The sequence below is a fragment of the Lithobates pipiens genome, unplaced genomic scaffold, assembly GCF_037356315.1.
Source record: "Lithobates pipiens isolate NorthernLeopardFrog02 unplaced genomic scaffold, aLitPip1_a1.2 Scaffold_1, whole genome shotgun sequence".
In the NCBI taxonomy this organism is placed as follows: domain Eukaryota; kingdom Metazoa; phylum Chordata; class Amphibia; order Anura; family Ranidae; genus Lithobates; species Lithobates pipiens.
In genome coordinates this window covers 138,074,647-138,099,988 of record NW_027507685.1, presented here as the reverse complement: position 1 = coordinate 138,099,988, position 25,342 = coordinate 138,074,647, and the positions used below count along the sequence as shown (strand labels likewise).

Below are 25,342 nucleotides of genomic sequence, written 5' to 3'. Positions count from 1 at the left end.
GTTCTCCAGGAGGAAGACTCCTTCAGACTATGTGAGGCTTTGATCTTTAACTACTCTGAGTGATGGGCATGATTACCCCTGTGACTTACATTGATCTAGTGGTATTACAGTGGTGGGGGCAAAGCTCAATGATTTTCCTACCATAGATTTTGCACTGCCTTTCAAAGTAGATATATGGTCTGTTTTCCTGACAGGTTCTCTTTAAAACATGTAGCACCCTGATGTTTAGGTAGGGTTGCTATTGAATTTAGTTGGCAGGCGATAGTTGCCTTGGCTAGATGTTAGAAGATCAAATGATTCCTCTGTAAATTTGGACTTGTTGCCCCCTTTCTCTTCTGTCACTAAGTGGCACTATGCCGGTGACATTCGATAAGACAAGGGCTTTCCAAGCTCAGACATGGATGGATGGGGTGTCTCAGCCATTAGACAGGGATCTTCTGTGGTCCCTTGGCCTGCTGGGAGAGCCTATTTATTTGGGTGGAGTCAGGTGATCAGGGTTCTGTGCCACCTGGACAGCTGTCTGGGTGGATGTGCGTTATGCTGCTAGGCTGAAAGCCCAAGGCCTATCCCAGGGACATTTGGCTGCTAGGCTGCCTGAGGGCCTTGCCAGGAGCAGGAGAGCAGCATAGGGTTGGGACTGAAGGATTGGAGTCCAACCAAAAGTAACGGTTCTACTGGCTGGGGAAGGGGAAGCTGTTGCCACTAAGGGACCATCCACCTTGTTACCGGAGACCACTGTGAGTAAGCTGAAGTCAGTACCTGAGCAGTCCTTTCACCAGCTGGGGACAGTGAAGAAGTGGGAAAACTTCAGTGAGTGTCAAGCCAGGGACCCAGCAGGAGAGCGCAGAGGTGATGCTTGCAGAGCATCAGTGGGCGCTCTCCTGCTGAGTATCTGTGATTGCCAAGCCAGGGACCCAGCAGGGAAGCGGGGGTGACGCTTGAAGAAGATACTGAGTGCTAACAGCGGAAGAGCTCAGGGGATCCAGTAGCTATTGGATCCGAAGTCTAGGGAAAGACTGGGAGTTTGTTGAGTTAAGAACCACAGTGAGTGACTGTGGAATAAGTGGAGGACTGTTTGTGTTCTCAATAGTTAAATACAACTACCGTTAGTAACTGCTACAAGATTGTTGCCATTAGAGACAGTGGTCCTACCTAAGCAGAAGTGTTAATCAGCTGGAGGCCTGCACCTGTATAGCTGTCTGCCTATAGAAATCTCGAAGTCTGCCAATTAGCATTGCATCTACTTAAAGGTATCCTGGCCCTAACCCTCTTTCCCACAGTTCTGTTTAAGAGACAATAAGTCTCTTTGCATTCAAAAATTGTCTGGCGCCCACCATTTTATCTTGCATTACACCCACCGTGCCTTGCAACCCACTCTACACAGAAGGATGACAGCTGTCCCTAACTCTGGAGGTCACCATTAGGCCTCAAGTGGCCTGGGAAAGGACATACAGTATGATCCATGCATGCTCGCTGTACTTTATGAGCTGCAAAAAAAAAAAACAGTCAGTTCCGCAGCCCTGCTTCTCAAATATATGACTGTTATGAATGTATATGTAGCAAGTTTTAATAATACCTTTTTCAGTATTTAATGCTTTTGTTTTCCCCAGGTAGCCAGAAATGTTGGCTGTCCCGTAGATGACACTGCTGCCCTGGCCAACTGCTTGAGGGTTACAGATCCCAAAGCCCTTACTCTGGCTTACAAACTGGATCTAGGAAACCTTGCCTGTGAGTTTTTACTGAGGGGGGGGGGGGGTTGATTCAAAACTTACAAAAAGAAAAATCAAAATGGGGGTATGGAGAGCTGAAGTTACACTCTGCAGAACTCAGTGAGGAAGATCTCTGAGAGCTGATTGGAAGGAAGGGACACACCCCTCTCCACACAGGAAGAGAGCTGAGGCTGTCAGTCAGCTGGAGATCCCTCTCCTGTCACCGTTTTTATCTTGGTGTCAGGAAGCTGGACTTTAAATGATTAGGTCACCTCCTGCCGTTTTGAATTGCTACCCACCCCAGGATTTTGAATGCTTCCTCTAACCCTGTTGCATTCTATAATAGTCTTAAAGAGAGACAGGCTCATAGAAGGCTCTGGCAGGAGGTGTGCAGAAACCTCTTCACCTGAAGATCATAATGGATGAAGATACATTTGGAGGTTACACCAAAGAACATTGTATGTAATAACTGAACATACATCACTTCCAAAAGAATAGTAATCTTCAGTGAGCATTGCAGTGCTATCGTCATTACTGCTGGTTACAGTCCTGATGACAGTCATTTTTGCTTTCATTTTTTGTGTCACTGGGACAGGAAACAAATGAAAATCTGCACTAGGGGATACAGACAGCAAAAAATAAACTGGCAAGGGTTTAAAGTGGTTCTAAACACAAGGCCCAGTTTACCTTAAAGCGGACCTTTAGTTATTTTTTTCAACTTTCCATCTATAAAATTTTGTAGTTTTAACTTTGTATAGTAAAAAATTTTGTTCTGCCAGTAAATACCTTATACATCTTCCTGTTTCTTGTCTGGTAAAAAGCCTAGGCTTATGGCATCATGCACAGCTCTCTCTTGTGAGAGTTTGCCAGGAAGTGGTGGGAGGATAAGTCATAAGAGGGTCAATTAGAGCCGCAGAGCTGGAGGTGTGCCTCTGTGTAAATCCAGGAAGTGAACAGGCAGCAGTTTCAGCTGCCCACAGTTAATATGTCTGCAGCCAGACTCAGTGGAGGAGCATATTTGGCAAGTACAGAATCGCAGTATATATATATATATATATATATATATATATATATATATATATACACATACAATAATATGCAGAGTGGTTGGAGGGAAGCTTCAGAATGGCAAAGATGTTTTTATTACAAATTATGTGAGCAGACTGCAGTTCCTCTTTAAAGTGATTGTAAAAAAAAAAAAAATCTCAGACAAGCTTTATAAATTTAGCATTTTGAACAGATATACATGTACAACTTATGTAGGAGGATTTGTGTATCACCTGAGGATAGTCACTTCTCTGGGTTTACAACCACTTTAAAGCATTCCCTGCATTAGGGTAAAAAATGTCTCAGTAAGTGAAAACACTCCCTCACCCCCCCCTATAGACTTGCCTTATCCAGCGTTGTGCTCAGCTGCAGCCACACTCTCTCTCTTCACACAGGCTCAGAGGCAGCATTAGGAACCATTGGCTCTTGCTGCTGTTGATCAACTCCTATGACGAAGCGCAGGGGGGCTGCACTGTTTGTGTCTATAGACTCACATAGCCTGGCTTGGGAGGAAATCCTCATGTGCACCCCCTTAGGAAGCGGCTTCCTATGGGGCGCATGAATAAGAGGAGGAGAACCGGCAGGCAACCAAAGGAGGAGGAGGATCAGGGCCGCTCTGTACAATACCATTACACAGAGCAAGTTTGACTTTTTTTTTTTTTCTAAAAATGAAGCATTTACAACTGCTTAGTATATACTTCTGTACAAAACTAAAAAATTTTTTATCTATACACACATACTTTTGTTTGCTTTGAGCTCTGTTTAAAATGTCTTCTCTTCCCTCCTACATGACAGACCCCGTTGTACACTACTTGGCCTATTCACCAGTAATCGATGGAGATTTCATCCCCGATGAGCCAGCTAACCTGTTCGCCAATGCTGCTGATGTGGATTATATAGCCGGATCCAACAACATGGATGGACATATGTTTGCTGGCATGGATCTAGCCGTCATAAATGAACCACTGCATAAGATTTCCCCGTACGTATCTGACCTCCCTCTGTAGATCTCCAGATATTCTACCAATTGAAATTCAGTAAAACTCTATATTGGTTGAGATAAAAAAAAATCTCCTTCAGGTGAACTATATACAGTTCAAGACTTTTTTTTTTATATATTAATTTTTATTTTATAACATGCAAGAACAAGTACATTGCTCCATCGTATAAAGTACAGCTTGGTATAGAAAACAGTGCTTTTAGAGATCCTTTTTTTAATGTAATCTTATTTATTTTATATATATATATATATATATATATATATATATATTATTTATTTATTTATTTGCTCATTTAATTTTCATATAATTTTATTAAAATTATTAAATTATCGCATTTAAAATGTAATTATTAATAATTTACAGTTGTAAAAAAATGTTTAATATTTTTATTGTTTTGATTTTAAATGAACTTACCGTATGTAGGAGGATTTGTTTCATCTGTGTATCAGATGATAAATCACTTCTTTATGGTTGCTTGTACATAGATGAATCATAAATTGCTATGTGTGTGGTCACTTTAAAGGGTAACTCCATTTTTGTGGGAAAAAAAAAAATAGCAAATAATTAAATAAATATAGCATAAACATTTGCTACACAAGTCATATTGTAATTGAATGTTTAAAATTACCCTTACTTTTTCAATCTACAGCGCTGTCATTTTCTGAAAATGCAATGCAATATGGCTACCTGGAGGTGTTCTGTACATAGCATGTGTACAGAACGCCCCCCAGACACATCATTTTCTGCTTGTGTGATTGGCTCACAGATTTCTACAGAAGTCTGCCTAAGATACAAGTCAGATTTCAGGCATCCTCTGCAACAAAAGTGTCATTTTTGGTGAGATACTTTCAATAGGAAATTAAGTCTAAAAGGTTTAACTACTTGCAGGCCGACCGCTGCAGTTGTACAGCGGCAAGGTGGCACAGCTGCGTGAATTGACATACCTGTATGTCATTTCGTGCACTAGCGCATGTGGGAGCATGCACTGATTGGCCAGAAGGGGAGCCAATCAGCGGCTCTGGCAGACCTGGTGTCTGCCGGCCAATCGCAATCGTTCCCCACAGAGGCAGATTGCTGTTCTGACAGGGGAGGACAGAGATCTTGTCTTCCTGCTAAGCAGGAACATGGATCTCTGTGTTGTCCCAGTCAGTCCACCCCCATACAGTTAGAAAACACTCCCAGGGAACACACCTAACCCCTTCCCTGCCAGTGTCATTAGTACAGTAACAGTGCATATTTTTAGCACTGATCACTGTAATAATGTCACGGTTTCCCAAAAAAGTATCACTTAGTGTCCGATTTGTCTGCCACAATCCCGCTGAAAATCACTGATCGCTGCTATTACTAGTAAAAAAAAAAAGAAAATAATAATTTCATAAAAATATCCCATAGTTTGTAGACGCTATAACTTTTGCGCAAACTAATCAATGTACACTTGGGATTTTTTTTTTTTTTTTTACCAATAATATGTAGCAGAATACAAAATTGGCCTTAAATTTGATGAAGAAACTTTTTTTTTTTTCATTGGATATGTTTTATAGCAAAAAGTAAAAATTATTATTATTTTTTTTTCAAAATGTCGCTTTGTTTATAGCGCAAAAAAAAAAACACAGAGATGATCAAATACCACCAAAAGAAAGCTCTATTTGTGGGGAAAAAATACATCAATTTTGTTTGTGTATAGCGTCGCACGAACGTGCGCAATTGTCAGTTAAAGTAATGCAGTGCCATATCGCAAAAAATGGGCTGGCCAGGAAGGGGGTAAAATCTTACGGTCCTGAAGTGGTTAACCACTTAAGCCCCGGACCAATTTGCAGCCAAAGGACCAGGCCCCTTTTAGCGATTCGCCACTGCGACACTTTAACTGACAATTGTGCGGTCGTGAGACGTGGCTCCCAAACAAAATTGGCGTCCGTTTTTTCCCACAAATAGAGCTTTCTTTTGGTAGTATTTGATCACCTCTGCAGTTTTTATTTTTTGCGCTATAAACAAAAATAGAGCGACAATTTTGAAAAAAATGCAATATTTTTTACTTTTTGCTATAATATCCCCAAAAAATATATAAAAAAAACCTTTGTTTTTTTCCTCAGTTTAGGCCGATACGTATTCTTCTACATATTTTTGGCAAAAAAAAGTAATAAGCGATTATTGATTGGTTTGCGCAAAATTTATAGCGTTTATTCTGTTGGGGGGCGTGGCTTGGCATGTGACATCACTGATCGTCTTTCCCTATAACAGGGAACAGACGATCGGTGATAGCCACACTAGAAAGCACGAGGAGAGGTTTGTTTACACTTACCTCTCCTCGTTCTTCAGCTCTGTGACCTGATCACGGGACGCCAGCGGTGATCGGGTCTGCAGGTCCCGCGACCCACGGCTGGGCACTTAAAGAGCCACGTACAGGTACGTGATTGTGCCCAGTCATGCCATTCTGCTGGCGTAAATGTGCAGGAGGTGGTCCTTAAGCAGTTAAAGAATCTTTGCCAAAAATCTAAATGTTGCAGGGGGGGATGCTTCTAATTTGACTTGATGTTTCATTACATTTCTGGGGTCATTCTGAGCTCAGATGGGGTACAGAATGCACAATGCTCCCAGTTTGTAATACAGCAAGGACAAATTTATTTTTATTTTTTTCTCATTAGAAAATATCAGTTGCAGATTATGTGTTATCGTTTGTCCCACCCCCGGTCACTGCTACTTTTTCTGGACAGCTTATTCTTTGATATAAATGTGCACAACAATAAAAAGTTATGCAAAATAAAAAAGGAATTTATATACTAAATACTATCTTCGCTTGGATTAATTGTAATCAAAATACAGTAATTGCCAGCATATCCATTAGACCAGGGATATGCAATTAGTGGACCTCCAGCTGTTGCAACACTGCAAGTCCCATCATGCCTCTGAGTGTCATGCTTGTGGCTATCAGAGTCTTGCTATGCTTCATGAGACTTGTAGTTCTGCAACAGCTGGAGGTCCACTAATTGCAGATCCCTGCATTAGACCATTCTTGTGTTACAAATTGTTCTCATTTGGGCTGTCATTTCTTACAGTGCTGAGGTACAGAAGCTGATCTCAGATCTTACACTTCCCAAGGGATCAAATGGAGCAGATGTGGCTTATAACCTTTACACATCAAATTGGGGGCCTGACCCTGCACAGGAACTTATGAAGAAAACCGTTATTGATGCAGAGACCGATTACATCTTCCTTGTACCCACTCAGGAGGCTTTAGCCTATCATGCCATGACCTCCAGGTAAGTGGCACAAAATCATAAGTCAGTTTCTCCATATAAGTAAAAGGGACACTCCTGTTTCAAATGACAATTTGCAAATTGAAGGCAACACAACCCATCCCCAAAGTAATTGTAATCCTCATGTTTTTTTTTTTTAAATCTTTTTATTGATTTTATAGCAAACATACAACAGTGGATGTGCCCACACGGCCTCATCCATAACCGGGCCTGGTGGCCCACAGCTATCTAACAGCAATCTTCTAACTAACAAACATTCCCCCTTCCCCCCCACCCGTCACATCTCGACCATTCTACGGATTCACATTTTCCTTAAGGTCATGCATTAGTAAAAATACCACAGAGATCTATCCCATCAATCTAAGGGGTGTTCTTCTCCCGGACTACACCATTGAGTTCTAGACCACTGACATCTTGCCTAATCCGTTCCCATAATCCTCATGCTTTGATTGATCCTGTGCACCCAGCCTCCCTGCTCTGTAGATTTCTATAACTGGAGGTAGTGCAGGCTTCTAGAATTCCCCTTTACAGTGAAAGAAAAAAATAAAATAATCAATTTAATACAATGGCACTCCAGAACATTACTCTGTTAGGGTGCAATGACTGTGTTCAGCCAACAACTTTACACCTGGCTCAGTCGATTTTATATTTCAATGGTGTTTATTCAAATTTTTACAATACAGGGTAAAGACCTCTGCATCATTTTTTAACAGTGTACAGTTTTCATGGTCTATTGATCCACACAGTATAGGCAAGGACAATTTAACTCCTGTGCTTTCGAGGCCATTTATCAAAGGTTCTGGTGTCAACATTGTCTGATTGTCAGAAACCATGAATCAGACCGAGACAGAAGTACAATTAAATCACACTTGTTTATTAATAAAAATAAAAAGGTGAATAGAGAAAGCGTAGTCAAAGCATAGCCAGAGTTCAGTAATCGGATCGAGTAGTAAGCCAGGCCAGAAGTCAGTGATCCAAGTAGCGCAACAGCAAGCAGGATAAAGAAGCCAGAAGGGATGTCAGCAAGCCAGTCTTTAAACAGAACCGCAGGAGATGGTTTCTTATGATGTGACCAAGGCGAAGGCAGAGGTGAAGTGAGCTGGACAGCTTTAAGCAGGCAGGTCAGACGAGCATGATCAGGAACAGCTGGTAACTGTGGAGAGAGATGAGAGCTGGCAATTAGCTGACAGCTGAGCAGCCAGCCCAGAGAAGGAAGGGCTAAGCCAGCCCTGACACTGATCTACTTTATCAGTTTTGGTTTGTATAACAGACTATATGGTAGATTATCCACCTTACGCATTACACTATACTCTGTATCCTTATGTCAACTTCATAATGTAGGTCTCAGAGTAGGTCCCCCATCTCAGGAGATACCTGCCTCCCAGCAAACAGTTGGGGAGCCTGGTTCTCAAAGCCATGGAGGAGCGCAGTCCAGACCGCCCACAATGCCGGGGTCCCAAGGGGCAAAGGGGGATATATGAGAGGGAATAGGAGGCAGAATTTGGGGGGGGGGGGGGGGAGTGGGGAAGGGAGCACTCCACGTTCCTTGTTACATCATTCAGGAAAGGTCCTAGTTAGTGATTGTCCGGGGATCATTTGTATCGGATCCATGGATCCCATACTTTATTGAACAACTTCACTTTATCCTGCATAATTACTGTTAATCTTTCATTTAGCATAAGTCAGGACAGTTTGTGTTTAAGTTGGTCAGATGGTACGGCTGCAGACTTCCAGTTCCTTGCTATTGTGATTTTGGCGGATATGAATGCGAAGATGCCATCTATGGTTTTTGGAAACTTCTTCTACCCTGCTACTCAAGAGTGCGTGTTTTGCAGATTTGGCCAGGTTGATCTGGGTGAGAGTGTATATGAAGTTGTATACCCCGATCCAGAATCTCCATACTTTGGGACATAGTCACCACATATGGTATTCCGTTCCCACCTGGCTGCAGCCCCAAAAGCACTCTGGAGTAGCCCCAGGTACAAAAGTGGCAAGTCTAGCTGGTACCATATACCACCTTAATAAAACCTTGTAATTTGCTTCTATAACTGAAGTGTTGGCAAGTTACCTAGAGGATGTAATTGCTATCGAGTGCCATTCTTCGAGGTCCAGCGTTTCTTGTAAGTCTTGTTCCCATTGAGTCATATAGGTCAGTTTTACTGGCTCAGTTGATTTTAAGTAGACTTTTTGTTGAGGCGAGTGGTGTTGGCAACCCACAACTCCAATTTCAGGCAATTCAGCTGAAACTTGAGGTCTATGGCCAGCCTTAGTATATTAGGGACTGTTGATCTTACCCTGAAACCTTGGGGCGCAAGGCTCCTAACAGGAACAAGGTTTGAACATAGTCCATGTGGCCAAAAGGCCTCACAGACCCCTCTCCTCATGGTCAACCAAAGCCGACCAACGAGTACTGAGGTTCAGGGGAGGAAGCAACCTGATGGCCACACATCCTCTCGCTAGACTTGAGGGTAGGCCCAAGGACCCACACCCACCATCCAAAAAAAGACACACAGGCAAAAGTGGCAAATGTGAGAAGTAAAAAAAATAAAAAATAAAGTGCTTGTGCCGATGCAAGGCCTGGTAATATAAATTGCAGAGGCTTCGCCCAAGAGGCCTGGTGCACAAAAAGCTTTAGTCCCATGACCATATACTTGTTCACACATTGTTTCCCCAGGAGTGCTCTTAGTAGAACATGGGAGTGGGAACCCCACAAACTCCTAGGGGGCACAGCACCACAGATTCTTTGCCTTACCAGCCCATGTCCAGACAAGGTAAACCCATTCAAATCAGGACGCACTAGGACACTCCAGTCTTCCCGGGAGCATTACTCCCATGCCCCACATCCCGTGGGTGCCCTGGTTTCTGTTCCAGCCAGTACTAGCCTTCAGAGCCCCTTTCATACCAGCAGAGATACTGTACAACCAACCATTCCTACCAAAAGGTTGGATAAATTATAGTAAGCAAGATACAATACATATAAATACTGGAACATGTTTTATATTCACTTCTGATGTTAATATCCTTCTTACAGGACTGGAAAGACCTACAGCTACCTGTTTTCTCATCCCTCACGTATGCCTATTTACCCAAGCTGGGTGGGAGCTGATCATGCTGATGATCTGCAGTATATTTTCGGAAAGCCTTTCTCCACCCCAGTGGCTTTCAGACCCCAGGATAGAGATGTGGCAGGGGCCATGATTGCTTACTGGACCAATTTTGCTGCAACTGGGTAAGCAGGAAATTTTACTGTGGTCATCCAGCTGTTGTGATGGATACCTCCTAAGATGTGGACTGTCAAGAAGATTTCTTGCCATCATGGGGTAGATATTGCATGGGCAGCACAATGGCTTAGTGGTTAGCACTTCTGCCTTATAGCACTAGGGTCATCAAAGCATCCCAACCAGGCCTCTACCCATGTGGAGTTTTCATGTTCTCCCTGTGCTTGTGTGGTTTTTCTTCTACGCTCACTAGGTATTGGTACAGTGAAATAATCTAGGATATTATATATATATATATATATATATATATATATATATATATATATATTAGTGCTCTGCTAGTAAAAGCAGTGGGTCTTGTTGGGAAATTGGCTGGGCGGGTTTCAGTGGAAAAAATAAATAAAATAGGTATAGATGTTTGTCTTCATAAATGTGCCCCTATGTTGGTTGGTGGTTTGATGTTTAATGCCCATGTTAGATCTATTAATTGCCTGTTTTGTCACACAGCGATCCCAATCAAGGTCCATCCAAGGTCCCCACTGCTTGGCTTCCTTACAACACCCAGTACGGTCAATATCTAGAAATTAACAATGACATCACCTACAATTCCATGAAACAAGGGCTACGGTCACCTTACGTCCGCTTCTGGGTCCAGACCTATCGCAGCCTACCTAGTGTTTAGAAACTTGTGCAATGATCAATAAAATCAGATAACCAGGCAATGGCTATGACTTTTTATTTCATGACTGACAATGGAACAGATGTTAATGCCTACATTAGATATACAGTAAAACCTTAGGATTTCATAAATGACTGTATTAAGCAATATTTTTATTTTTTATTTATCAAAAATAATTCCTTTTTAAATTTTCTTTGCATGTCAATGGTGCTGATCTCCTCCAGCCTTTTAGGGCTGGGTTACAATGCAGCAGCTGGTGTGAGGTTGGAAGACAGAAATGCCAAACTGCTTAGAACCCCCAAACAATTTTTTTGAAAACAGAAACCCTAGAGAATAAAATGTTGGTTGCTGAAATTTTTTATGCTGCACAAGATTTGCACAGCCATTTTTGTGAACACAAAAACATAACCAATATTTCGGTAAAATAGAAAAGATGATGCCGTAAATAGATATCTAACATATTATAAAGAGAGGTGGACATTTTCGGTCTTATACATTCATATTGATCTGTGTGTATAGGTTAAATTAATTTGCTTAACATTTATCATACATGGATAATTAATGGTTTTGTTTAATGCATTGTATTTTTGGATGTACCGCAATTTCCTGGCTCTTGAATGCATCTGCATAACGTCAGTGGAGTCTTGGGCCCTCCTAAATCCTAAGAGTATATAACTTATTTAGGAGACAAAAAGACATACTTTGTTGCAATCAAGTCTAGAAGAGATGTTGATATAAACACTCTGTATCAGTTTCGAGAGTCTATCTCAAGGCTAAGCAACCCCTGGCATTGGTGCCGCAAGCGGCACACCTAGCCTCTTTTGCTGGCACTCAACCCCCCCCCCCCCCCAATCAGCAGCGCAGGGAAGTGTCAGTAAGACACTGACGCATTACAATTTTACAATTCCACGCGCCGCACCTGCACTGTGGAGGAGGCACTGCGCCCTCACATATTGTAAACATTGTTTTGGTCTCTAACTTTGCTGTAGCTGCGATAGTCAGCTTTGGTGATGGGGAAGAGCTTGGGTGCAGTTCTGCTGGGGGGGGGGGGTGGTCCCTGTTTTCAAGAGGAGGACTGTCCCAGGACACTGCTAAAGCCAATCACAGTCCTGCTAGCCCCGCCCACCATCAGGTGGAAAATGACTCACTTTGTTGCCACTACCAATCTCAGAAAGAAGGGATTTTACTGTGATTGAGAAAATCACAATCAGGGGAAAGTTTGTGGAATTACCGTTGAGCTGCTGGGAACTTTGTTGAAATTATTCCTAAACCTTTGCGTCGATTACCCTGAGCTCATCATTGCGGATCCATTCCATATGCTTGTATGTGACATCACACATACAAGCACGTGGGCTAGGTGCGAGAGTTGGGTCAGCAGGATGAGTGTGCCAGGACAGGTAGATGTATCTCATCTCTGCTTCCCGTCACCACTTTGCATATCATAGAGGATAAGAGGGTACAGCAGTGGAGCAGATAAGCAGGGGGGTACAGCGGTGGGGAAAATGAGCAGAAGGGGTTCAGAGGTGGTACAGGTGGAAGAGATGAGAAGGGGGTTTAGCAGTGGGTCAGATGAGCAGGGGGGATAGAGCAGTGGGGCAGATGTGAAAGGAGGTGTATTGGTGGGATAGATGAGCAGGGGGTTACAGCGGGTGGGTCAGGAAAGCAGGGGGTACAGGGGTAAGACAGATGTGCAGGTTAGAGTGGTGGGGCAGATGAGTTTAGCGTTGGGACAGATGAGGTGATTCAGTAGTGAGATAAAAGAGCATGGGGTACGGCAGTGGAACAGATGTGCAAGGAGGTACAGTGGTGGGGCAGACGAGAAAGGGATTTTAGTGGTGGGACAGAAGAGCAGGGGGGTGCAGAGGTGGGGTGGATGTACAGAGGGTTACAGTGGTGGGGCAGATGAGCAGGGTAGTACAGTGGGGAAACTGATTTGCAGGGGGGACAGTGATCTGAGGTGTGAAGGTGCAGGAATTGGGGCTGATTTGAGGCGTGAGAGTGCAGGATGTTAATTTGTCACTACTAAAGTAGTTTACAGCATTTACATTATAAAAAAAAAGAATCCTTTTCGGGATTGAGAATGTGAAGTTGACATTTTTTGTTATAAAATCGGCTCACTCAATTTTTTTGAAAACATTTTTCCAGCACACTGTGCTCAAAAGGTTGCCTACCCCTGATCTATCTTTTCAAGAGCGTCAATCTTTTATAATTAAATCAGCTGGGTTCACTATGCAGGAAATCTTAGTCTAACTTTTTTGGTCATCAGCCTTTAAATACCCTTCACCGTAGGGTTATGCCTGGTACACGCAGGCCAAAGATCAACCGGCCCCTCCTGCTCTCTGTAGAAGTCACTCAGTGACTTTTCATTAAGTTCTATTGGTTGCTTTGCAGAGCAGGGCAGAGAATTGCCTTGCACTGTTCTCTGCTGAAAAAAAAATAAAAAAAATAAAAATAAAAAAGCACCTCATGCTGTCCTTTTGTTTGACGCACATCACCACAATGTGGTGGTGTGAACTGGCCAGGTAGGAGACGAGGCATTTTGCCTTGTTTTGCAGTGGGACTGTGCTGGAATAGCCACCCAACGCAGTCCTAGTGCAGCACTTAATGTGAAAAGGCCCTCAGGAATTGACTACATGGTCAAAAAATTCCACTCTTGACCTGTTTGAATGCGTATCATCCCCATGGTTTACAATAATAGAAACAGAAGGCTAAAATGTTTAGGGGGTCAGCTCAGGACCTCCATGCACAATACATATAAGTGCTTTCCTTTGGGTCCCTCCCGGGTCAGCTGTACATCATTGATCTGGACCTGCTTCCTGATGGCAACACTGGCAAGCTTTGCCCGCATTATGTGTGTCAGAGTGGCCTATCGGGTGCATTAGTGACAAAGGTGACAACACAGAAGCACAGCTTCCACCCCTACAATAAGGAAGTGCCTGAACAAGGCCCTATATGGCAGGATCATTAACATGTTAGAACCTGTATAGGATTTAATGATTGGGTTTTGATCTACCGGTATTTTAACAAGCTTGCAAATATAAAACTAACCAAAAGCATTTTTTTTTTTTTTTACATGAAATGTTTTTCTTTTTGAACTTGTGGACTGGGAGAAGAAGCTATATTCTAAAGGTTTTCATTTTTTTGTCAACTTTTATAATACAAAATCACTCGCTGTTGTATGCTACTCAGCTCTGAGAAGATGGCCTAAGCGAAAAACTGGCTTACCTTACAAAGTCTTTTGCTATAATTACATTTCCAGAGCCTCCAATCAGAATCTGCCTTGGAAAAAAAAAAAAAGATAAAAAAAAAAAAAAATCACAGCTGAAATTTGGATGTTGGTTGTGGGGGAAATAAATAACAGACCATCCTTCGTACTGACGCTCTCATAGGAGATATAAAATGGCTGTTTTTCCCTAAATGCCAGGAGAAATTATTTTTCAAATTTAGACTGGGCCAGCTTAGCTACCTGTAAGAATCAGTAAGTAATATTCAGAGGGGCAGCTGGGGAAGCCAAACTTTTTTTATTAAGTATGCAAAGCAGATGCCTTTGCTTGTAGTTACATTCTGGCTTGGGCCTGTGGTGACAGCTCTCACAGCACAGGTAAAGAGAAGGAAGAGGTAAGAAGTTATATTTGCAGAATCGCTTAGATGACCAGAAATTAAAACCATTGACAATGTATATTATATATAAAAAATAAAATCCACCAAGTCATTTCTGGAGTGTTGGCATTTATTGCAAAGACTAGTTTACATTGCTTGTGTACACTGAGCACTTAGAACAGTCTCCTTCATTAATCCAAGTTACAAAATACATGAAGTACAGTCAGAGACAGGGTAACAATTGTAAACATTTGCACCTTGTCGGTACAATTCCACAGACACACACAAAGTCGCATACATACAGACACACACAGGCCAAAAGAAGATTGCACTTCAAAGAAGAAAACAAAAAAAAACAAAAAAAAACAAGGAGAGTCAAAGATGAATTTCATTAGTGTTTGTTGGAGATCCATATTTGATCATGTGACTGGCTGTCAGAATTCACCATTGTGAGTGTACAATCATATTGTTGTGGTGCATTACTTAACTCTACCACTAGGTGGGGGTGAATAAAAAAAGCCAACATGGCGTCCTAGTAGATTTTGTTTGCAATAAATCTGTCATTCTGACAATGTTCTGTCACGGTTCTACATCAGAACACATGGAGAAAAATACATTACACCAATTTAGCCATTTTAAAGCACCTAGGTGTGAAAATTACATTAATAAAGAATTGGTGTATTCTATAAGTTGCATGGTTACTTTCCCTTTTCAGGTGGTCAGAAATTGATTACTGAAAATTGGCTAGCTCATTTAAAAAAAAAAAAAAAGACAAATCCCAGAATGCACTGGTAAGGGCAGGTCCTAAGGTTAAACGACTATATTCTAACCCATCACTGCCATACCGATTGGCACTTGTGAGAGTGGAGCTGGCCTCCAGTTATGGCAGGTTAACGGTTGGTAATTGACTCTGTGTAAACAATGTACCTCACCTTCCTTCACATTAACATACAGACCAAATATCAGATCATTAGGCATTAAGGCGCAGAGAGGTTTGCATTCTTGGATTGATATCTCGCTCCAAAACAGCCCCACTTTAAAAAAAAATACCCAAGTAAAATCGTTTGGAAGAGACAGCCAAGCCATTTTAGTGAGATAAATGAAAATTTCTATAAGGAAATTGAGAAATCAAATATATAGTGTTTCCAGTTTAAAAAAAAAAAAAAGATAAGTCAAGTTCGGGAGGCGGTGGTGCCTCCATGACAAAATCTAAATACAGCGTTTACTTTATAATAGCGGGTAAGCAACTCCAAATTAGCAGTGGGCTATTATGTCACAATTCCTGGCTGAATGACCATCACTTCTCCCAGGAAATTGTGTAATAAGCCTCAGTCATAACAGAAAAGTCTAGGTGCCTACTGTGGTGAATACTGGATGGGCCCACAAAATGGTTCCACAATGGCCAAATCTGAGGCCCCTGCCACGTGTCTTCACGGGAGTAGAGCCTATTTAATTTACTTTTTAAGGAATTTCCACCCAAAACCAAAAAAAACTTCCACAGTCTGAAAAACCAGTTTAACATGGTCGTCCATTATGGCAACGATCCCCCAGCAGGCCTTGCGGCCATTGTTTTTTGACAATTAGCATCTCTAAATGGTGTATAATTAATCATACTAAATGGTCAAACAAGGTTACTTAGGCCTTATTATTTCAAGAATGTTAGGTCATTTAAAGTAACAGTAGAAGACAGAAATTTGGCTTCCCTAAGTAAGATCTAAATGTGGAGCAATGGCCAATGCACACAATAGACAGGTTTATGAAACCCAAAGGCTTTGCAAGCAATGGGGTCAAAGTTGAAGACTGCAAAATGCAAAAATCGAGAAAAACATTTTTCTTTTGTGGTCAACAGTCACCTCAAGTTTCAGAGTCACGGCCAGTTCAAGAGCCTCCAAACTCCATCATTACCATGCATACGGAAACCATAAAACTCCACCGATGGCTTCTAAAGTTTGTTAAGGTAATGGAGTCTTATAGCATTAGATATGAGCTTTTTCTCCTTCACATTTTGGTAACTATGTTTTGTTTTTTAATTAGAGAAAGAAAAAAAACAACAACTCAAACTGGTTGTAGAGTCATCCTTTACAGAGCCCTCTAGTATTAAGTCATATCAAACTACGGGCGCCATTTTGAAAATGGCATATGTATGTATATTATAGTGAGAGAGACATCTTCCTCAGATTTCAGGCCATCTGCTCCTGAAAGGTCCTGCATACTAAGTTGTAATCTGACCCAAATGCATAAAATAGACCAGAAAAAAAAACACTCAAATCACAGGGAATGTATGCACAAGGAACCAGTCCAACAGGAAAACAGAGGACTAGAGGGCTCATCTCTTAACAAATACAAAGCACCGGCATTGTACAGCAATAGAAACAGCTTATGCCTGTCAATGAAAGGTATGAGCCTCGTCTGTAAACAATTTTTTGTTTTTCTGGTGGCCATTTTGAAACACAGGTCCAACAACACCCCTGCTGAACTTCGCATCATCACAACCTCTTTGAGAGCCCATCAAACCTCTCCACAAAAAAAAAAAAAAAAAAAAAAAAAAAAATCAATCAATGCCCAAACTGCTTGAAATGTCTTATGTCATATCCCACTGGCACCGAACAGGTTAAAGTGTCATGTAAAAAGGGAAGGGAGGGGTGGGGGGGTTCTCTATACATATTATATATATATACACAGTAATCAGAAGGCAACAAAGCATCAAAACAAATACATAGGCTGATGACAGTGTAATAAAATGTAATATAAGTCTAGCATCTATTTACAACCAATAAATATTTATAAAGAAAACATGTAAAAAAAAAAAAAAAAAGTTGTACACTACAAAAAAAAATGCCTTTCCACAGGTCTGACCAACTTCACAGCCACTGCCAGAAAATAAAGGCTTAAAAATATCATTTGGCCCCAAATTACATTTTTTGTCTTGACAGAAAAATAAAAATGTTAGTGAAAAAATTATATATATATATATATATATATATATATATATATATATATATATAGTGAAATGGCTGTACAGTTTTAATGTAAATTATTTAACCCTCTAACTTTGGCAAAAAACAATTAAAATGTGTCTGAAAGGTAAAGGGTTAAATGCACTGGGTTTGGTGGCATTAAACAAAAAAAAAAAAAAAATTATAATAATAATTGAGCTGCAAATGGTTTTCCTGTGAACATTTTCTGGTGTCGGATCTTTGGTGTGACTTGAAATGCTGGACTGCTCGAAGGCTGGGAGAGAAGATGGGGATCAGAACTGATTTAACAAGTCCTCAGCTCAGCCATCAGCCGTTTTTTTTCCTGGCAGCGTTAGCCTGGCTTGAAGAAACCCTGCAGTGGTGAAGGGGTCCCATTCACAGGCACCTCCGACTGTTAATGGGTTAAAAACATTTTTTTTTTCCAGTCTATTTTACAAAGTGCTTTTATATAGAAAACTTGCTAAATAATGGTATCCACAGAGAGATGTTAGTATTTACATGACAGTCCCTTTAAGGGAAAAGACAGCTAGTGGTGGGGCCAATCAGCCTCTCACAGCTTTACAAATCTGTAGTGAATCACATTACAGATTATGCAGTCAACTCAAAACCCAATTGGGCTACTCCATATTGTCCATGTTAATACTGGATTCCTGGGCATGGCACAGGCTTCTTAATGTCCTACTTCACAGTCTCCTTTGTAGAAAGGCCTCTAACCTCAACCCCCCCTTCTCTTGAAGGCACCTAAGGCATGGAGGCGGATCTTGGGTCCTTGAAGAATTTTAGGGATTTTTGGAGGGGGAGCGGCACCTGAAGTTGGTTCGTGTTGGCCAACTGTTTGAATGGCTCCAGTTCTTCTTTGAAGACCAACAAATTCCACTCTTGACCTGTTTGAGATGGGTCATCCTCACAGTTTTAGGAAACCGGAAATAGAGAAGGCCAGTATGTTTGGAAGAGAGAAGGGGGTCAGCACAGGCCCTCCACCCACGGTACACGTAAGTGCTTTCCTTTGAGTCACTACAGCTTTCCAGCTGGGTTACAGTTGGGTAGGTCAAGATGTCAGAAAATGCCTTTGGCAATCTTAAGTCCTTTCTGCTTCATACGGGGCAGCGTGGAGCTAGCGCCGTGTTTAATTTTCACGCCTTTGGAGAAACCACGTTTTTTCAGAATAAAGTCATAATTGGCTCCTGAGTTCATGGCGTAAAAGACGTTGGCGTTATCTGGTATCTTTAATTCTGGGGAGGGGAAAAAAAAAAAAAAAAAAACAACATTTAAAATGATCAATCAGTAGCCACTGTTTAGAACAGTATTACTGCATAATATTTCATATTTACTTTTGCTTGATTTACATTCTTTTACTGCATGAATTTTGCCGCTTTCACATGCGTTTATTTATTTATTTTTCTTTTTAGGTTGTGGAACAATAACTTTCAAGACAAAGTTTACAAGGCATTGCTGTGGCCTCATGAGTCACAGAAGTTACAGTGTGATTCTCAGCTCATCAGCACCGCTCCTGACAGTGCACACCAGCGGCTGCAGGCTGAAGCACAAACACAATTTTCTTTCAACTCCCAAGACACCCCATTCAGTTGCTAGAGGATAGATAACCCTGGTGTTTATTTACTAAAGGCAAATCCACTTTATCCACTTTGCACTACAAGTGCACTTGGAAGTGAAGTCGCTGTAGATCTGAGGGGGAAATGCAAATGTACAATTTTTGCTTGTACTTGACTGGATTATGAAATCAGCAGAGCTTCCCCTCATTTCATATCTTCCCCTCAGATCTAAAGCGACTGCACTTCCAAGTGCACTTGTAGTGCAAAGTGAATTTCCCTTTAGTAAATCAACATAAGTCATATACAGTGGGGAAAACAGTTCTTTGATCCCCTGCAGATTTTGTAAGTTTGCCCACTTACAAAGAAATGAAGGGTCTATCATTTTTACCATAAGTGTATTTTAAATGATAGACAGAATATCAACCAAACATCCAGAAAATAAATACAGGATACAAAAGTTATAAATTGAGTTGGAGTTCCGTGAGTAAAAGAAGTAATCCTCAAGCAAAACATGACTTAGTACTTGGTGGAGAAACCCTTGTTGGCAAGTACAGAGGCGAGACATTTCTTGTAGTTAGTTGCCAGGTTTGGACACCTCTCAGGAGGGATTTTGGGCCACTCTTCTTTACAGATCTTCTTTAAATCCTTAAGGTTTCTTGGCAACTCAAAGTTTCAGCTCTCTACATACATTCTCTATAGGATTAAGTTCCAGAGACTGGCTAGGCCACTCCATGACCTTAATGTGCCTCTTCTTGAGCCAATCCTTTGTGGCCTTGGCAGTATGTTTTGGGTCATTGTCATTCTGGAAGACCCATCTTCAGGGAAGAAGGTTCTCATCCAAGATTTTACAATAGATGGCCCAGTCTATTGGTCCCTCAATGCAGTAAAGTTGGCCTGTACCTTTAGCAGAGAAACAGCCCCAAAGCATAATGTTTTCATCCTTGTGCTTGTCTGTAGGGATGGTGTTCTTGGGGTAATAGTCAGCAATATTCTTCCTCCAAACATGGCGAGTCGAGTTAATGTCAAGAGCTCAATTGTGGTCTCATCTGAGCACAGTATTTTCTCCCAATCCTTCTCTGGATCATTTAGATGTTCATTGGCAAACTTCAGATGGGTCTGTACATGTGTTTTCTTGAGGAGGGGGAGCTTGTGGGTGTTACAAGATTTCAATCCATGGTGGTGTATTGTGTTACCAATTGTTTGTTTGGCGACTGTGGTCCCAACTGCCTTGAGATCATTCGCAAGCTCCTCCCGTATAGTTTTGGGCTGATCCCTCACTTTTCTCATGATTTTCCTTACCCCATGAGGCAAAATCTTGCATGTAGCTCCCCACCAAAGGTGATTGATGGTTATTTTGTATTTCTTCCATTTGTGAATAATCACTCCCAACAGTTGTCTCCTTCTCACTGATGGTCTTGTAGCCCATTCCAGCCTTTTGCAGGTCCTTCAATCTTGTCCCTGACGTCCTTTGACTCTTTGTTCTTGCCCATGATGGTGGGTTTGAATAGAAGAAAGAGATTCTGTGGACAGGTGTATTTTATACACATAACGAGTTGTCGTTAGGAGCACGTTCTTAAATTGACGAAAAATATGTATAGATCGGCATTACTGTGCAAATTTGTTGTGCCACATCCTATAGAGGATCTAAAAAAGAAAAAACCCCTGCCCTGCCTCCAAAGTCCACTACCAGGGTTTTTTTCTGCTTTTTTAGATTCTTGACAGGACTAATCTGTACCACATGAGCACATACTGTAGCCAGTCTGTGGGAGCCAGAATTAATGTTGGTTGGGAGGGGATCAAATACTTATTTTACTCACCGAAACTGCAACTCAATTAATTGTATTTATGCTATTTTGCCTTGTGTTTTTTTTCTGGATTTTTGGTTGATATTCTGTCTCTATGATTTAAAATACACCTATGATAACAATTATAGACCCTTATTTTCTTTGTAAGTGGGCAAACTTACAAAATCTGCAGGGGATCAAATAGCCATTTTCCCCACTGTATATGTACTTTTCCTATGTTTCAGCGCTAGTGCTTAGTGACGGGCCTAAAGCTGTCAACATGGAAAGAGTCACATGCTCCCCCATACCCAGAATTATCACATATTTTGTTCACTTCTTGCAGTTAAAAGAAGGAAACGGCTGAACAGAATGGTAAATTATTTGGCAGGTAAAACAGGTATGTGTATTTCAGCTGTTTATTCTGCTGCTTAGCTGGAGTTCAGCTTTAACAGAGTGAAACCACTGATGTCACAGTATCTAGAAAGCAGGCAGACCGGTCTTTGTCCCTACAGAAAAAGAGTTTCCTCTGAACCGTCCACTTTTGATTTATTAAATCAAACAAAAAACACAGTTCTGTTTTCAAACACGTGCTAAAATTCCTTTACCTCTCTCCTCCGATATGATCTGAACAAGCTCATAGTCTTCTGCCCGCTCCCCATCCAGGTTATGTTTGGCCATCGCTTTACGGATCACCACTGGCGTTTTATCTTGACTCGTCACCTACAAGGTAATGAAAGACATAGTTGAGCAAAAAAAAAAAAAAAGGCTTCCGATACTGACATCCAAGCAGCAAGATCTTAACCACTTCAATACAGAGCACTTTCACCCCATTCCTGGCCAGGCCAATTTTCAGCTTTCAGCGCTGTCAAACTTTGAATGACAATTGTGCTGCCATGCAATGCAATGCTGTACCCCCCCAAAAATGTTTTGAGACCGATGGAAGTCTCTGTTGGTGGGCATGTGCACCTTGTTCTGAAGGACATCATATGACATTCAGTCAGAACAATGAAACCCCCGCCCGGCCATCATTTTGCGATGGTGTTAAAGTGGTTGTAAACTCTTCCATATACCCAGGGAGGTGACTGGCCTCAGGTGATACACACAGATTAAACAAATCTTCCAACATACGTTGTACCCGTCTATCTGCAGCCCTTTCTTCTCTACATCCGTTCAAAGTGTTGAATTTATAAGCTTGTCTGAGAGTTTCAAACAAAAAGGAGCGCTGGCATTATGCACTATGCAGAGCTCAGCGAGGATAGCTCTAAAAGCTGATTGGAGGGAAGGGACGGGACACCCCTCCCCCCTTCACATAGGGACAGATCTGAGGCTGTCAATCTGCTGGAGGTCCCTCTCCTGTCACTTTTTTCTCTTAGTTTCAGAAAAACTTGTCAGAAAAGATTCATGCTGATAGCAGAGGAACAAAGCAGCCAACAGAAATGACACTTAGTGCTCTTAATTGAGATAAGTACACACTATAGAGGGATATGCTTTGTTCATATTTCATGTCTGAGGTTTACAACCACTTTAAGCTACACATAAAAGCCTAACTCCAGGTTTCATTGAACTGGAAATCATTTCTAGTTTTCCTTCACCAATACATGAGGCCACTGTGAGCAATGTATAAATTGTATGCAGTATCAGCTACATACAGTATACTGTGCTGTGTTCCAGCAGCAAACTTCCCATACTGTTTCTAAAACAAAGTCCTCGGATTGGCTGAAGAAGAGCTTGTGTTGTCATCTGCCTACCTCAGCTAATCAGAGGAAGCCTTATATTCATTCATGAACTATAAACCACATGTATTAGTGAAGAAAATTGTTTCTATGGACCAGCATGGTATAAACAAACTGTTTCAAGGTACCTGGAGTTAAGCTTTAACCTTTTAACCTGATTGTACAATAGCAAACCTGTTCTATTTGCCTGCTCTGTGCACACAGGTTGGACTTGATGGACTTGCGTCTTTTTTCAACCTCACCTACTATGTAAGGGTTTTGCACAGATCCTCCTTTTCTGGGGTACAGCAGCGGCACTCCTGGCTCCTCTTCATCGGGTACACCCTCGGAGAGGCGCTTTCCCTGGGGGCACGTTCCTGTGTCCTGCTGCTGCGTCCATTGACACAGACAGCAGGACTCTGCCCCACCCCCTGGGTCACTGGTTTTGACTGACAGCAGCAGGAGCCAATGGCTCCTGCTGTTATCAATCTATCCAATGAGAACCCAAGATAGAGGCTGGACTCACCCACGATGCTGGAACAATCATGCTCACATAAGAAAGTGGGGGGGGGGGGGGGGGGTCTGTGGCCTGCTGCAGCACAGAAGGTTTTTCACATTAATGAATTAATAAAAAAAACCTTCTACTGTCAACTCTTCCCCAAATACTTACCTGAGCATGATCTCAATTTGGCGCTGTGCCCAAGATCAGCGGCGCTGCTCTCTCTCGCCCTCCTCGCTGGACTCAGAGAGAGCCATTAGCTCCTGCGGTCAAATCAAGTGAGGAGGTAGCAGGGGGCAGGGCTGAACCACACTGTCAATGGACACACAGAGCACTAGGGCCTACCTAAATAAAGTTGGCCATACACCTATAGATTATCTGCAGATTTTCTATGGTTAGATGGAAAAAGTGGGAGATTCCTCCATCCACACAGTTTAGTGAACATGGAGAAATCCGTCGCACTTTTTCCATCCAACCATAGAAAATCTGCAGATAACCTATAGGTGTATGGCCAGCTTTAGCCATTAAACATACATTTAATAGGCTAGGCTCCCACACTACGGAATGTATTGTGCGTGCCTCGCTCTAATCATGTGTCAAGACTACTTGTATAAATACACTCTAGCATGTAATCCCTTAAACCTGGCTGGCTGCTATGGCAAAAACTTTATTTTTGAAGATTTAGCATAGGTTAATGATAGCTCACCAGAATGCTCTTGTACAGGTTGCCGTTATCGACGTCCAGGCTGACCCGGATGATGCAGCAGTCATCTATTTGCTGGTTGTAGAGCGGAAGAGACAGCGAGGAGTAGCTGGAAATGCCAGAGACCGACCGCTTGTGGGTCCGCGATGCAGAAACAGGAGTGGAGGAGACTGAGGAGGAAGAAGCACTGCTGGAACCTGAACCAATGCCAGACGTGTCCAGAGAGGAGAGCGATGTGGATTCCCAGAACTGGTGGGGGGGGGGGTTAAAAAAAAAAAGCCATGTAAGATACAGTTCTCAGTTCTTTTTGAATTGCAAGCTGGTTGCTTTCATCTCTCAGGTCTCCTGTGATAAGATCTCGCCACTAGAATTACAATTATTCCCCACCACCAGTATAAAGCCAGATATCTGGGGAAGTCATGACACCTTCACTTTGACCTTGTGGTGGAAGGGGGACCTCTTACTGCAGTTTCTTGGAGATATATGAATCTAACAGATGTTACCCACCAATGACGCTATACTTTAAAGCAAAACTCCAGCCAAAATTTTGCCTCGGATGGAACATGCAAGGTATAGATTTCTCTTTGAATCCTGCATGGTCACCATAACAGGAAATTCTCTCCCCTCTCAGGGACACAAACCATAATAAAAACATGATAGACAATCTAACCATTCCACGCCCATTCCAAAATTAAAACGAAAAAAGTTTTAGATGGAGTTCCACTTTGGTGTACAAGCTAATCTTACCACAACTCCACTAGTGACATATTACAGAACACAATGGTTACCACATTCATAGCACACTAATCTAAAAGCTCAGTAAAGCCAATCTGCTTTTTTACAGATTACGGTATTACATTTCTTGGATAAAAGCAAAGGGACTGCCCAGTGTCCAGAGAACTGCAACTTCTAAAGCATGGTTCATAGACGTTCATTAAAAAGTAGCAACACGTACATCAAGCCAACACATTTCGGGGGAATAGACTCCCCTTTCTTCAGGGCTGTTGCTGCGTACTATTTAAATGGTAATGATTCCCATAAATGATTATGTTGGATCGAGGTTTCAAAAACCAGGATGGCTTTAGGAACTACATTTCTGTAACATTGTAAAGGTTTTTATCTTTTTGTATGTGCTTTTGTGTAGTTTAGCTTTACTGGTCCTTTATTTAAAAATTTTTTTAACAGACGACACAAAACATCACAAACATGTGGATTTAAAAAGGAAACTAATCCCTGGAAACAAAATACAACAGCAATGTACCGACTGGCATTTTTTAAACTTGTATTGCAAATGCTAGTCTAAACAGTATCACATTCACAAAGCATTAGCAACCCTTTAGCAGGAATTTTCTAACCATTCAGTAAAAGATTCGGCAGAACTCAGCCCAGGATTCCCCCAGAGCGTGCAAAATGCCTGCTAAAGCCCACTGAATGTCATCTGGAGTCTGCTAAATAAAGCTTGCTAAATATCTTGTTAATGCTACAATCAGCGTCATCTTCATTCATTGTTCCCAGGCTGGAGCAAGAATTTAGAGAGTGCTTCGACAAAGCCACCAGACACATTTTAGGTGATTTATAAGCCAAGATTAAAAATACCAGTTATCA

The 25,342-nt window shown here is 41.8% G+C and overlaps 2 protein-coding genes across 8 annotated transcripts in view; one reads left to right on the top strand and one right to left on the bottom strand.

Moving 5' to 3' along the window:
• LOC143975289 (bile salt-activated lipase-like) overlaps positions 1-10,951 on the top strand; it is a 37,146-nt gene extending 26,195 nt beyond the window's left edge. Inside the window, exons 7-11 of the mRNA XM_077477540.1 lie at positions 1,611-1,728; positions 3,552-3,738; positions 6,811-7,014; positions 10,043-10,240; positions 10,737-10,951. Of these exons, the coding sequence (XP_077333666.1) occupies positions 1,611-1,728; positions 3,552-3,738; positions 6,811-7,014; positions 10,043-10,240; positions 10,737-10,911 (882 nt within the window). The 3' untranslated portion in view covers positions 10,912-10,951. The remainder of the gene's footprint in view (positions 1-1,610; positions 1,729-3,551; positions 3,739-6,810; positions 7,015-10,042; positions 10,241-10,736) is intronic.
• A 3,669-nt stretch (positions 10,952-14,620) lies between these two features.
• Positions 14,621-25,342, bottom strand: part of RALGDS (ral guanine nucleotide dissociation stimulator) — a 240,723-nt gene continuing 230,001 nt past the window's right edge. For all 7 annotated transcript variants that reach the window (XM_077477510.1, XM_077477521.1, XM_077477493.1 and 4 more), the window contains exons 16-18: positions 23,741-23,986; positions 21,429-21,543; positions 14,621-18,718 (exon numbers count right to left, since the gene is read on the bottom strand). In XM_077477510.1, coding sequence (XP_077333636.1) covers positions 18,543-18,718; positions 21,429-21,543; positions 23,741-23,986 — 537 coding nt within the window. In that variant the 3' untranslated portion in view covers positions 14,621-18,542. The remainder of the gene's footprint in view (positions 18,719-21,428; positions 21,544-23,740; positions 23,987-25,342) is intronic.